Source organism: Micromys minutus, assembly GCF_963924665.1.
Source record: "Micromys minutus genome assembly, chromosome: 1".
Classification (NCBI taxonomy): Eukaryota; Metazoa; Chordata; class Mammalia; order Rodentia; family Muridae; genus Micromys; species Micromys minutus.
Genome location: NC_137969.1, coordinates 200,986,917 through 201,002,816, shown reverse-complemented (window position 1 = coordinate 201,002,816; position 15,900 = coordinate 200,986,917). Strand labels below are relative to the sequence as shown.

Here is a 15,900-nt window from a genome sequence, read left to right as displayed (position 1 = left end):
ACAAGAAAATTTGAGGTGTCGTGTATAGAGAGTATTTTTTTCTTTTCTTTTCTTTCTTTTTTTTTTTTTTTTTTGCTTTTTTTGCTTTTTTTGCTTTTTTTTTTTTTTTTTGCTTTGCTTTGCTACCTGTGTCCAACATGGCATCCAAGTACCTCTGGGCTCACATGATTAATTAATGCCCCTATCTTTTTATACTTTCTCCTTTTTGCCTTCCTAACCTTATCTACTTTCTCCATTCTCTTTCCCCCTCTCCTTCCTTTTCTTTTCCTCTTCTTTTCCCCTTTCCCTTCTCATGTCACTTTGATCTGATTTATATTTAGGGCAAGTCTTCCTGCTTCGAGTAAATCCCTCACAGGAGTGCCCAGATACTGTGTTCTAGAGCTAGTCAAGTTGGCAACCAAGATTAACCATCAAAAGGAGAATAGACTTATTTTTTTTAAACATTTATTTATGAGTACATTGTTACTGTCTTCAGACACACCAGAAGAGGGCATCAGATCTCATTACAGATGGTTGTGAGCCACCATGTGGTTGCTGGGAATTGAACTCAGGACCTCTGGAAGATCAGTTAGTGCTCTTAACCAGTGAGCCATTTCTCCAACCCATAGACTTACTTTTTATAACACTATTAAAGATGAATTTCATTAATTTTCTCTTCCAAAATGTCTTTAGTAATTGTTTATTACTTTTTCAGTGGGAAAATTTAAATATCTTACTAGTTTGTATTTGATATACTTTAACATAAGAGGCTCTTAGTTTGGCCCTCTAATATTTTATATTTTATAATATAGTAGGTCATTATTTGATTTTTAACTCTTTATTTTGTTTATGTTGATTTTTAGAAAATTTTACAACTTCTTCCAGAAAGAATTCATCAGCGATGGCAATTCCATAGTATTGGTAAGTAATATAAATGTAAATGACATATCTGAAGTAAAATTTACAATAGCTTAGCAGTTATTTTTAATGAGTTCATGGTTTATTTTACTGAAAATGGAGATTAAAAGAGACTAGGGAGATGGCTTAGTAGGTAAAGTGTTTGCTTTAATGCAACAACCTGAGTGCTGATCTCCAGCACCCCGGTAAAAAGCCAAGGGTGGCCACATTCATTACAGTAACCCCAGTACAATGGTAGGGTCAGGGTTGGAGACAGACCCTGGGATCCACTGACAATAATTCCAGGCTCAATAAGAGACCCTGTCTCAAAAGTAAAGGTAGAAAGCACCTCCAGTTTTCACACACACATGGATGTATTAATGTTTTTTGCATAACATATACCAGCATACTGTATTCAAAAGATAGGCTTTTAAAGGTGGCCAAAATATTTCAATAAACATAGCATAAAGAAGATATTAATTGCTAATGAGCACATAATAAACTGCTCAAAAGAATTATGAACTCATTTCAATTTCATGATCATGAAAATGGTCTTGAAGATTGTCTTTGTAAAACATGTGAACTTGAAAGATATGTTGTATTTCTTGAGGAATATAGCCTTTCATCCCTAGAAGAGCTTTGTTACCTACTTGTCATGATTAATAGTATTCCCAAATTGTTTATAACGTGAAAATTCATCAATGGTAGCATTTATTTTTGTCAGTTGGATAATTCCTACAACTTACTGGCTTTTATGAATTGTTAATGACAGAAAAGGTGACTGTAGTTGATGTAAAAATAACTTTATTGAGATACAATTTACATAGATCAAATTATTTTTTGGAGTAAAATTCAATGTATTTTAGAAAAAGTCCCCATAGTTCAATTTTATGATACTTTTATCCTCCTTACATAGTCTTTTGTTGTTGTAGTGCCAGCGTTGACTATGTTGGAAATTCCATGTCAGCCTGGCCAAAAATCCAAAATTAAAAAAGGAAGGAAGGAAGGAAGGAAAGAAGGAAGGAAGGAAGGAAGGGGAAAACACAATAAGTTCTTGAAAGAAATATTTGGTTTAACTTTGTAATACCAAAGTCAAGGTTTTATTTATATAAAAAAGTACATATTAAAATATTTAAATAAATTTGTTTTATGAGAGTTTTTAAAATAAATTTCAAAATATTGAAATTTACACACACACAAATACACCTGTATAGACATCTACTACCACATGCTGTTTGATGTTTTTGGGATTGGCTCATAAAGTAATCTGCTCTCTTATTTGCTATAGCTGAGACTGGCCTTGAACTCCTAGGTTTTTTTTTTGTTTTTTTTTTTTGTTTTGTTTTGTTTTGTTTTTTTATCTCTATCTATCCAGTGTTGAAATTAAAGACATGAACCACCACACCTGGTCTAAAACTTAAGACATTTGTTGTTCATGAGACAATAGTCCTCCCCCAACAAAGGCATATTTTATGTGTTTATGACTTATCTAGTTTATAGAGCTGACAGAGATTTAGTAGGCAATATATAAAGATTTTTTCTTTTTCTTTATTCTTCTATTATAAAATACATCCTGACCACAGCCTCCCTTCCCTTCCCACCTCCCTGCCCGCTCTCTTCTCTGTCCCCAAGCCACTGATCCTCCATTTCCCTTTAGAAAAGAGCAGCCCTCCCAGTGATGCCAGCCAAATATGGCATAGCTAGACTAGGCATAAATCTTATTAAGAACTTTTAATTTAGAAATCAAAACAAGAACTTGAGGGCTGGAGCGCTGGCTTAGTGGTTTGAGAGGATGTGCTGCTTCTCTAGAGATTTGAGTTCAATTTCTAGCACCCACAATAAACAGCTCACAGCAGTGGCTCACAGTTTCCTTGAAGACTCCAACTCTATGGAATCTGATGTCTTTCTCTGGCTGCCAACAGCACCTGCACATGTGGTATCCCCTCATACAAACACAAGCACAGGCATGTAAATAAAACTAGTACAGAGCTCTCAATTTAGAAAGTCTACCACTTGAAAATTATAAATGAACACACAAGCAATTAAATAAAATTTGAATGGGCAAGCAAAAAACATTGGTTGTCTCTAGAAAACATTAAATGAAAACATTAAAACTTAACACTAATCAGATTATCAAATTTTAGAGTTTGTCCTTGTGTCCTGCTGTATCACATACCAGAGCACTGTTGCATTGCAAGGTGTTGTTTTCATTATGATTTTCAATTTTCTTAATATCCAATAAAGCTGAAAGTGAGTGATTTCATTGCAATTATATATCCTACGAAACGTCATATGTAATAGGTAGTCACGAATCATATTTATTACACTGTTCTTGATTGTGACAAAAATTTGGAAATGAGCCAAAAGAAGCTACATATACGTATATTCATGAAATAGTTAAAAATGAATTATCTAGAGCTACATAGATAAGTGTAGATAAATTTAAAATGCTAATATTAGATATGAAAAGCAGCAACTTATAAATGAGTTCCTACGAATGACACTTTTTTAAGATTTTAAGCAATTGATTCTAAGTAATTTATGGATTTATAAATAAGCAATAATATAAAAATGGTTTTTTAAGTGATAACTTCAAAATGTATATAATGTTTTTTTCTAGAGAAGAAAGGAAAAATGATTTAAGCGTCAATGTGTCATTGTATGGTTAATTAAGTGAAAAATATAATATTGTGTTTATATTTGTTCACTATGAATGATGCATCTCTAGATGTTATGGTAATAAAAATAATTATTAGGAAATCTTGGAGTTAATGAGTGTTCTTTTGGTTGATTCAAACCTTTTACAATAGTCTTCTTGTGTTTGTGGTAAAATATTTTATTTATATTTTCAATGTAAATAACCAGATGTAACAGATTATTGTGTTAAATACAAATTTATGATCAAGTTTTGTCAATAAAGTAAATCATATTTAACTGTGTTGAAAGGTGACTTTTTTATTTGTCCCTCTGACCTCAGTTTTGATCAAAGGGTTATTAAGGTCACCAAGAACAATTTAGAGATTGCCAAGGACTTGTTCAAAAGTGTTTTCAAGTCTGACCGAGAACTCTGACATTTTATACACAGATAAGAAGATGGGACAGTTAAAATCATGTTTTTATTTTCAGGGTTGATTTTAAAGAAACTACTGCATACAGGAAACTCCTTAAAGGTATTATTCAATAATATTTATTTTTTATGACAAAAAAAAACCGAGTATTGAAGTGGGGTTGTCCAGAGTGCTTGTTAAATATGTTTAGGGCTGTGGATTTGGCCCCCAGACTGCTGCATGAATTAGGGGTGATGATGCACTGAGGAGTCCCAGCACTGAGGAGATGGATAGTTGAAGCCAGCTTAGTCCTCCCTGAGACCCCAAACAAACAAAAGCAATAAAGCATACATGCCTACCACTTACACTTTATTCTTCCCTTGAATTAATTGTCTTCAATTCATTGAGAAAAGTCACTGAGAAGAACTCAGTGCTTGCCAGTGAACTTTCTCTTTTCTGTTCTCTTTCTGGGAGAACATTTATTCATTGATCCAAGTGTTTTTCATATATGGGGATTGTTTTAGGTCATTGGGCACAGTAGTTATGCAAGAGTTCCTTCCAGACTTGTAGCTAGGACACACAAAAAAGTAGTAAATGTGCTAATTTCAGAGAGCTTTCAAGTAATTTTTTCAACAGTTGTTTAACTAAATTCACTTTGATAATTTGAATAACTCCAGAACTTTTAAGGGACAAACAGTTGTTCAGCAGCGTCTCTAGAACATTCCTGCTTATTAAACAGACTCTGGGCAGGGACTGTCATTGTCCTGTCACTTCTCTCTCTGGGTTAAATTGGTAGGGATGAGTGCTAGGAAAAAAGAGGAAGAAGAAATGGCTTTTCAGGTTTTTAAATAGAAATTATTATATTATGTAGTTTATTCATAGGATTTCATCAGGAGGGCTTAGTTTACTCCCTAGGGCCTTGCATATGCTACCAATAGCCTTAGCCCGAGTTTATCCTTACATGTCTATGGACCTAGATCTCAAATAATGGGGATTGTATAGATGCTCTGGGCATGTTTGTCTTCATTCTACATCTCGTCTTTCTCTTCCTTCTATAAAATATCATTCTTTCCATGAAGAAATACTGCATTTTATTTTATTTTAGATCAGACGGGAAGGTGTTCGTCTCTTCTTGTTATGGTTGCAAGCTCTTCAGGATAACTGTAGCAAAGAACAGCTCTGGATGTTTTCCTGCTTGATCCCTGGATTTTCTGCACCACAATCTGAATATGGACCTCGAACTTTAGATAATCTAATTAATCCTCCACTCAACCTTCAAGAAAGTAAGATTGTTGAGATTTTTGTATATCACTATGTTTGTTTTCTATGAAGTTTCTTTTTAAAAATGTTTAAATATACACTTTTGTGCATACACAAACGTGTTTGTAATATATATATGCACGCGTTTTCAGGTGTGCTTGCCCATACTCACCAAATGGAGGCCAGACATTGACAGCAGAGTATCTTCCTCAGTTGTTTCTCCATGTTACAGTTATTTTGAGGTCAAGCCCCTTAAGATCACTGTTCTAACTGCACTAGATGGCAAGCAACCCCCCTCCCCCACCACCAGAATCTACTTGTTATTGCCCCACAGCACTGGGGTTACAGGCATTCAGGGCCATACCCCCATTTTTTATATGGGTGCTGGTGATCTGATCTCAGGTTTTCATATTTGTTTTGTATGCACTTTACCTACTCTCTGCAGTCTTCTGTGAATTTTGTTTGTTTGCTTGCTTGTTTTTAATGTCAGCTCTCTATACAGTTATTCCATGATTCTGAGGCTGTGTTTATAAAGGTAGGTTTTAGTATTACTTTGGCTTAGTGAGGCCAACAGATTAAGATAACTGTTGGAAATGGCACTTTGCTATTTACCTTCCAAGAAGAAGTATAGCCCATGCGACAGGCCTATGTAGACAATGTGTGTGTCTAGCTCTCTTTGTGTGAGTGATCAGTGTTAGTCAGAAGACAGAGGAAAGGGAAGTGTATGAGTTATTGTAGGCGGGAACCTTTATTGCGGTTTCATGGGAAGGAAGTGGCAACTCAGTGGGAGCAAGTAAAAATCAGCTGTTGTAATTCAGTTGACATCAGTACAAAAAGAATATCTCTAGTCCTTGAACCTGAAGTGATCAGGACAGGAAAATAATAGCCTTGAATCTGAATATAAGAGGATTCCCTGGGGGTGGGACTCTAGGTAGAATTGGTTTGTGTATGATGTCACTCTTATCAGGTTAGTCAAATATTACCTCTAAGACTTGGCCAACCCTGGTAAGGACATTAACTCTGACTAGCCAAATCCTACATATCAGAGCATCTAAATCAAATTAGGGTTGCTTAGACCACTTCACATCAGGTTTTGTTTTGTTTTTTCCACTTTTGTGAGTTTTTTTGAGACAGAGTCTCATATATCTCAGGCTAGCCTTTAATGTATATTGTGTAGTAAAGAATGACCTCGAACATGAGATCCTCTTGCTGGGAGGTAATGGACACTACTCCTGGTTTTAATTTATCTTTAATTTCTATTTTATTTTGTGCTTGAATTAGTATATATACACAGAAATAGAAGTGTTTTTCTTTGTGCAGTAAATAACTGTATAAAATGAATATAAATTTTTATAAATCTAAAATTGTATTTTCATTTTAAATTTAATTTGTAATTGTAGAAATGTTACTTAACTTCTTTTTTTTTAACTAGTGAATCCTTGTGATATTTTTCAACCCTTTGCTTTTCTAATGTTATTTTTCTTTGCTTTTTAGTTTTTTCCTTGTTTTATTCTGCTTAAATAACAAAAGTGATTTTTCTTTTGGTTAAATATATTCTTTTACTAGCAAGCATTTGTGATCTATAGTGCTGTATTAGTTGACTAGGGCTTCTGTAACAAAATACCACAGACTTAAGTGGCTCTACCGCAGAAGTGTATTTCTTACAGTTCACAGTGGATTCTTCAGAGTGCTGAATCAGATGCTGTCAGGTCTAGTTTCTGAGGAGCCTTTTCTCATCTTGCAGACAGCACCTTCTTATTCTGTGCTTGTGTGATTATTTTTCCTTTGTGTACTTGTATGCATGTGCACACAGGCCCTCTGAAGTCTCCTCTGTTTATATACAGTTCTGTACACTTAGGGCTGAACCCTGATAACATCATTGTAACCTCTGTTTAGATACAGTCGCCTTGAGGATTCATGTTGCAGCCTGTGAATTTTGGGAGTCCATATTCAGTCCATAACCTGTACTCTAGTGGATGTTTCATCTTATTGTAATACATATTTCTAGAAATTACAGACTTTTGTAGCAAATCAAACTATACTTGTAGCATAAAACTTAAAAGTAAAAATCAAGCTCACATAACATCTGTAAATGTGCCAGTTTAAGCATTCACATCTGCTTGTTTGCATGTCACTCGGAGGAGTTAAATTAGTGTTTCATGGATGTGTTTTCTTTTAGATCCCTGACATGCTGTTTCTGTAGGTTTCTTTTTGTCCCCATTTTTAGAATCAGCTTTCTTTTTTGATTAGTTTCAAATACCTTTTGACCAACTCTTGCATTCTTTCTCTGTGAAAAAAAAATTATGTATGTATGTGTGTGCCTACTTGTCTGTTTAGTCTATGCATGCCAATTTCCACAGAGACTAGAAAAAGGTTTCAGATTTCCTGGAGTCGGAGCCTCCAGTAGTTTCTGAGCCACATGGTTTGGGCACAGGGAACTGAACCTGGGCAGACCAGAGCAGTTTACATCCTTACATTCTTAGCCCTCTCCAGCCCAAGAATGGAAGCTTTACTGTGTACTGTACGGGGCATAGAGCATACAAACTATCTATGGCACTGTAGCTACTAAGAAGTCTTTGGGTATTAAGTGGGAGTTTATAGCTTTGCAAACTAAAGCACTGGCACCACTCTGAGGGTGGGTTGCAAAGGATAAAGGTTGGCGTTTGTGAAGTGGGTGTTAGAAGTGACGTACTGTATGTTATTTTAGAATTAAAAAATACACTTGTTGTGGGCTTATTTATTTGGGCAGATTCACCAGTGACTGGTTGTGCTGCTTAGGAAATTGGAGAGCTTTAGCTAACTGTAGGTTGTTTTTTTTTATATATATATCACCATTTGTTATAGCGAATTAATATCTGAAAAGTAATATACAGTCAGAATGCTAATTTGGTGATAAGCACCTTGAACTAAAGTTTGTTGTCATATTGTTATCTAACACTCTCAGTGTGAATCACTCTAGTGAGGTCTATCCCTCTTCCATTGCCTCTCAACCAGGGATCTACAAACAGCCAATTGTCAAGTTTATGATAATTATGGACTGTCAGAATGATCTCAGATTTATTTCAACATGTAAATTTTAGAAAGATTTAAAAGCAGTTTTTCATTGTGTATATGTTTTGCTAAATTTTATTTAGTCATTTGTTGTATAATAGAATTTGTCTTTTGATAATACAATTCTCTTGTCTTTGGCTAGCTCAAGTAACTATAGAGGAAGTCACCCCTCTTGTTCCCCCGCAGTCAGGAGATAAAGGACAAGAAGATCTCACAAGCTATTTTCTTGAAGCACTTTTAAAATACATAGTAATTCAGGTATGTTACCATCTTCCAATTGCATGAGCACTTAGCTTTTTTTCTTTGTTTATTGCATACACACACACCTAGAACCTTCAGGTGTCTGTTCTTTTTTCTTCTTATGAAAAGATGACTTAACCAAATTCTTACGAAAATGGCTGCATCTAGAGAATATCATCCTGAGTGAGATAACCCAGTCACAAAAGAACAGATATAATATGTAGTCACTGATAGTGGGATGCTAACCCCAGAGGCTCGGACTGCCCCAGAAACAACTCACAGACTGTGTGAAGTTCAAGAAAAAAATAAAATAAAATAAAATAAAACAAAACAAACAAACAAAAAAAAAAACAAAAACAAAAAAAAAAAACCCAAAAAAAAAAAACCCATCATGCTCAATTCTTACACACCAAGAACACGTTGACTAATTCCGGGTTACCTCCTGTTTATCATGTACTTTTTGCTCATTGTAAATAGTAAGACCTTAATGCAGAGTGTCAAACCTTAAAAAAAAAAAAGCCAAGCACTGACACAATTGTATTTGTATACATTTATGCAAAAATGTTTAAATTTTTTTCTTTTATCTTTGTTTTTTAAAATAAAGTTTAAAAAAAAAAGAAAAGATGCTTTGCTTTGCTGTCCTGTCTGGATAATTTTCCTGTCTCTTACCATTATTTTGTTATAGTAGATATTTGTTTATTTTCTAGAAGAGCAACAAATTTTTACTGTGAAAATATATGCTACTATTATTTTGTCAAAGGTCATTAGAAGATTATGAAACTCTCAGAGAGCTTGTATTTGTTACCTTTCTGTTGCTGTGATAAACCCTCATGACCAAGGCAACTTACAAAAGAGTGTATTGAGGTGGGGAAGCATGGCAGTAGGAGCAGGCCGTCGAGGGCTCACATAATTTACCTTGAGCATGAGGCAGAGAGAATGAGCTGGAAATGACACAAGGCTTGAAATTCTCAATGTCTGTCTCCTGTGACACTCCTCCTCCAACAAGCCCACAACTAAACTTCCCCATTCACCACCAGCAACTCGGGACTACATGTCAAATATATAACCCTATTGGGGTTATTCTTATAAACTGCCATAGAGCTGGAAAGAAATGTATATGAAGTTGTGTGTGTGTGTGTGTCTGTTTGTCTGTACCGAGTACAAAGGTTGCCATCAGATGTATTCTTCAATTCCTTCTTGTCATTTTTTTGAGATAGGGTCTGTTGGTCTGTCACTGAACCACGTCAGATCAGCCAAATTGGCTGTCCACTGAGCTTTGGGGATCTACTTACCTGCTTCACTCTATGCTCTCCTAGGTGCAAGCCACACAGTGCATGGTTTTTACTTTGATACCTAGGATCCAGACTTAGGTCCTCGTGCTTATACAGCAGGTACTTTACCTCCTGAGCCATCTTCCCAGCCCCATGAAGTAGACCCCTTTTATATTATGTTTTGACACATGGTCTTACTATGTATCTCTGGCTGAACTGGAACTTGCTATGTAGCTCTGGCTGGCCTGGTACTGCATGCCTCTGCCTCCTGAGTTCTGGGATTACAGGTGTACCAGCACCCTGTTGTGAAGTAGATTCTTGGTGTGTATAACCATATATGAGCCAGTCAGACTTATTTTCCAACCCTTTCATTACAACCAGGAGCTCTGGTACTTAGTGAAGTGTAAATAGATGTTTGGTTTAGGATCAGTCTCTCAAGATGTAACAGGAGGGTGACTGACAGAATAGGAATCAGGAAAAGTAATTTGCAGGTGAACACTTAAATACTAAGGTAGCCTTCATCTCTGAATGTTCATCTCTATATGGGTGTTTTGGTTGATGAAAATACCTTTTTACATATTTAATGCTGTTTATAGTTATTCCAAATATGAAAGTTCTTTTACCTGAGAAACAAACACTATCCTATTAAATGTGGATCCTGAGACAGATTAGCAGTACTTAAAATAATGATTCTACTTTTGACTAGTAGTTCATCCTTTGGCCTAACCATTCTCCATTTAGTTTTCCTCGTTTATAAAATACCGTGTATTCTATTTGAGCCTCAGAGTGCAAAGTGCTGAGTGAAAGGGCACAGCACACAGTCAGAGCTCTGCAATGACCACACTTACTGCCAGTATTATTTTGCTTTTCAAAAGTTTATGTCTCATAGATTAATTGAGATGTAATTATCTATACAATTAATTTTAACATTAGGTTTTATCATTGCAGGATCTTTTTTTTTTTTTTTTTTTTTTTACTTTCTTTTTCATCCTCCCTCCCTTCCTTTTGTAGCCTTATGCTAGATTAGAACTATCTGTATAGCCTAGCCCAGGCTGGCATCGAATCATAATCCTTCCAGTTCAGCCTCTGAAATGCCGAGATTTCAGGTTAGTCATGATTTAATACCCAGTCACAGTTTATTGAATCTTGTTACATGACACTATAATTTAGCTTTTGAAGGTTTTTTTTTGTAGTTGTTGATTTCCTTTATAATGCATCCTTTGCAACCTCCTCACAAGCAACTATTAATGTGATTTACATCATATTTCTTATACATTGAATTATTATATTCATTTTTATTCTGGCATCTTTCTTAGCGTAATTATTTTGGGAATCATTCAAACTCCTATGGATCAATATTTTGCTTTAAATTTTTTAGAAATTTATTCTTTGAAAATTTTCATGTATGTATATATCATATTTTTATCATTAACACATCCTTCCAGTCTCCATTCTGATTTTTCTTCTCTTTCTTCATCATCATCCCCCTGAATCGGTGTTGAGCAGGCGTGCATGGGTATGACGCCCTCTGCTGGGGCACGGACAACGTACTAGAAGCCACATTCCCAGAGAAAAGGGACTAAACTTTCCTAGGCAGGTTCCAATTGCCTATATAGCTCATTTGCCAGGACTGGTCCCTGACAGCCTGTCTCCAGTCCATCCTGGACTTTTGACTGCCTCGACCTTATGCAGTCAGCCACAGCGACTGTGAGTTGATTTGTGCAGCAACCCATGTAATGTGCTGAAAACAGCATTTTACAACTTTTCTTCCCCATCCTTTGGCTTTTACATTCTTTCTATTCCCACTTCTGTGATGCTTTGCAAAAACCTTGGATGGGGATATATTTACCCAGCATCCATAGTCACTTTATTATCAGCATTCTGACTAGTTTCTGTACAGGAGTTTCTAGATTAATCATGACTGACTCACTGCAAGAAAAAGCTTTTCTGATCATGATTGAGAGTGAATTTTTAGATATCTGTACTGTAGATCTTTTTGCTCTGATTAAAGTGATGTCTGCTAGGCCTTTTCAATGTGGTAATAATATTTTTCTTTTTATAATCAATGTTTAGGGAAAATGCATTGTGTAATCTCTTCTTCAGAATTTTACTAAATATTTTAATATTTTGAAGACTTGTTTTTTAATTTATACTATCATGTCCCAACTAATAATTGTTGACAGACAGCTTTATTGAGCTATTATGTATGTGCAGTCTGGTTGTCACATAGAATGTAGTTTAGTAGATGTCTTTAAGGACTGTGATGCTGTCAGTACTGATAATTTTTGAAATATTTTAGTTTCCTCTAATAGGAAATCTAAATCCCATTAAGAGTCTTCCTACTCCAGAGTAGCTCCATCTGCTGCCCTGGGTATAATAATATATATGCTAAACTGAACATTTCAAATAAGTGAAGTCATTTAGAGAAGTCACAATAGACTCATACCGCGTATTCCTTTTTGATTGGCTTCTTTGACTTAGCACATGCTTTAAAAATTCACTCATGTTGTAGTATAATCAGTTCTTTCTTTTTATTAGGTAACTATATGCCAAGTGTATGTTCTTTTATTAGTGGGATATTTGATTTTTTCCTATTTTTAGTCCAGCATTGAAAAATAATCCTATCGTGGCAATGTAGGCCTAGAATTATCTGCAAAAGTTTTCTCCCCTTCCTATTTATTTATTCATATGTTTATTTATCTCAGCATAGGTTGCTGGATTCTTGTGACTTCAAGATTATTTATATGCATTTTAAATTGTCTCTAATTCTTTTAAAATTTATTACATTTTTATTTATTTAATTGGAGAGGGGCAAGGTATGTCTTGTGCAAATATGGAAGTGAGAGAATAGCTTGTGGGGGTTGATTCTTTCCTCCCACCATGTTGTGTCCTGGAGGATTGATCTTAGCTTGTCAGGGTTGATGGAAAGAACCTTTACCCACAGAACCATCTTGCTGCTCCTCAATATCATTCTTTTGTTGTTGTTGGGGTTTTTAAAGTTTGTTTTGAGTCAGGGTCTTTCTACCTACTCTTGGCTTTCTTGGAACTCATGTAGACCTGGCTTGATCTTGAACTCTCAGTGATTCACCTACTTCTGCCTCCTGAATGCTGGGTTAAAAGTGCACCACTACAACCTTCTCCAATGTAATTCTTTACTGTTGTAGTTTCATCTTGTACTTTCTTTGACCCTCTCTGAAGAATTGTGTTTAGAATCCAGTATCTAGGCACTTGGGATGCTCATTACTGAGTGTTGCGATTTCTGGATCCTCTGAATGACTATAAATATGAATACACACATCTGTCCCCCTTACTTCATTCTGTTCTTTGTGACAAAACTGTCTCATGTTCTCATGATATTATTTATTTATCCTTCTTTTTTAAATACTTATCTGAATCACCATTCCCATGCTCTGCAGATATTCTCTCTGGCTGGGTTCTAATAACTCACCTTGGGCCTTTGCAAGTCTCTTTCTTAGGTATCGTTCTTTTGCTGGAATTCCACAATAGAGCAGTAGTAGTATTCTGTTTCCTCCTGTTCCTTTACTCCACACTCCATGAACATCCTCTGTGTACATCTGAAGCTCAAAGTTTGTATTGTTCTGCTGTCCTTAATGTATACCCTGCTTCCTGTTCCTGGACTTTGGTATCTGCACTTGCCTACTTACCATTGTGACTACATAACACTCTTGGCCACATATACCTATGTTTTTTATCATAATTATGCAGGAAGGGATAGGAGAGGAAATTAGTATATTTGTCATTAATACAGCCAAATTAATCATTTTTGTAATTTTGCAATTTAGTGTAAGACTTTAAAAACTATGTAATATTTTTTGAGGTTCATGTAATTTCTTTTTTACAACCTTATTTAAAAAAACAGATACATATACAGATTATTAAAAGCATTTTAGTATAAATATATATGAATATATTTTTCACAGTACTTGATTTTTTTTAAGGTTTGCTAATATGCATTGAAATCTTACTATTTACAAAGATCATAAAGTATATGTAAAACAAGATGTAACATGGAAATAGTCAAAGTTTTGGTAGGTAAAGATTAAACATAATGATTTTTAACTACCAAAAATTGCCACAAGGCTATCTTCTTAGCTGTTGAGTTATTAATGGTTTAAGGTCTAGGTGTACCTCACTCTGAGAGAGGGTGTATATAATATTTTTATAGGAGATCGATTTTAAAGTATAGACTATATAATCAAAGTATATTATATGTGTATGTATAAAACATGTAATGAAATGCATTTGTACACTATATATGCTAATAAAAATAAAGAATGGAACTTTTGCTATATATATGATCTTCATAGTCTAAAGGCTCTGTATATTATAACTTTTATAAGCTTGTTTATAGCAGCTAAACTATATTTAGGAGATTTTGTTTCCTGGGGCAATTGTAACAACACTGTCTGTTTTTAGGTGAAAAGTCTAGAGTGGAAGAACAAAGAAAACCAAGAGAGGGGATTTTCATTTTTATTCTCACACTTTAAGAGGTTTTACTTGCCTTATATTTTCCCAAACATCTGCCAGGAGAGTAGTTTGTATCATCCTGTACTTGGTAGGTATAATCTAGAGTTTTACAATTTACTTAAAGAATGAAATGTCAGTGGGATTTGTTACTTACAGAAAACTGATCACATCTTTTTGAATTGATGCTATACCCAGATTTATAACAAAAATGCATTTACAGCAATAAGTTTTTACTGAGAATACAAAGGTTCCACTAAAACGTTGTTCTGGATATTCTCCAGTAGTTAGTAGTAGGTTAAGTTGAATTCTACTGTTTGTATGATTGTTAGGGTGTGTGTGTTCATTTTTTAAAATTTTGAGACAGAAAGCTGGTAAGGCTCCTAGGTTGGCCTGGATCTTGGCACATAGCCAACTGGTATTAAACTTGTGATTTTTCTGACTGAGCCTCCTATAAGTGTTGGGACTACAAGTATGTACCACCATGCTTGACCTTAAACTATATATTATGAATTTTTCCCCTGTGATTTCTCAAGGGTTCAATTAACTGGTAATCAAATTGCATAAATAATTAAATTGTTTTATCTTTTTATCATTTCTTGTCCAATTTTTAGTGTTTTGTGAAATAACCTTGACGTAGGGGCTTTTTATACAAATCTGAATTAGAGGCAAACCTGGCTCTTATACAAAAGGAAGAGATAAATCTGTATATAGAAGTTGTTCCTCATAGAACATCTTCAGGCAACTAGCAGGCTCGAGTACTGCCATCATGGCCATCTCATCGCATCTTTTGTTTGCTTGTTTGCTTTTGTTTTTGCTTTTGTTTCAAGACATAACTTTTCTGGGTAGCTCTGGCTGTCCTAGAACTCACTCTGTGGACCAGGCTAGCCTCAAACTCAGAGAGCCTCCTCCTACCTCTGCTTCCTGTGAATGTTAGATTGATTGGATTTTGGAAAAGACACTATATATTATGCCTAATATATGTTTGTTCTTCTAAGTTCTTGGGTAGCATCTAATATATTAAATATATAAAATTCTATAGAATTTTATTTTTTATTAACACTTCTAAAAATAATGTAGTATCATAATATCTTCTGAAGACTTAAAATGTAGGCTTAGCTAGGGATAATTGTGTTTTCATTTTATGTTTTGTTTTCCATTTTTATATAGACATCCCACAGATCAGACCAAAGCCTCATTATGTGATGATAAAGAAAGATGCTGAAACCAATGAGACAATATATTGTACAAAAGAGCCTTTCATCCAGGCTCGGGTTATTGTCATTCGTTGGCTGGTTTCTTTCTGGCTGGAGCCAAAACCACATTCAGGACCTAATATTCCTGGGATGGAGGGTGAAGTCTTGCCAAAGAACATTCAGGTAATGTATAAATGAAGGAAGGTTAAGTGGCTTCTTAGGTTTACCTGCCTTAGGTATACAGCATATTTAGAATGGATGCTAGTGATGGTTTATTTGAATAAATCTATCACAAAACTCAAACCTTAACTGTTACTGTAAAAGTAGTATGTATTTTTTTAATAGAAAATAAAATTCATATAATAATATTTTTATTGTACAATAACATTTTATGGGTTATTTATTTATTTACATTTCAAATGTTATCTCCTTTCCCATTTCCCCTCTGAACCTCACTGCCTTAGCATTCCCCTA

The 15,900-nt window shown here is 34.9% G+C and overlaps 1 protein-coding gene across 1 annotated transcript in view; it reads left to right on the top strand.

Annotated features, from left to right (window-relative positions):
* The window catches only part of RALGAPA1 (Ral GTPase activating protein catalytic subunit alpha 1), a 251,940-nt gene that overhangs the window by 27,968 nt on the left and 208,072 nt on the right, over window positions 1-15,900 (top strand). The window contains exons 4-9 of the mRNA XM_080934414.1: window positions 843-900; window positions 4,003-4,046; window positions 5,029-5,206; window positions 8,377-8,492; window positions 14,183-14,321; window positions 15,401-15,609. Coding sequence (XP_080790540.1) covers window positions 843-900; window positions 4,003-4,046; window positions 5,029-5,206; window positions 8,377-8,492; window positions 14,183-14,321; window positions 15,401-15,609 — 744 coding nt within the window. The remainder of the gene's footprint in view (window positions 1-842; window positions 901-4,002; window positions 4,047-5,028; window positions 5,207-8,376; window positions 8,493-14,182; window positions 14,322-15,400; window positions 15,610-15,900) is intronic.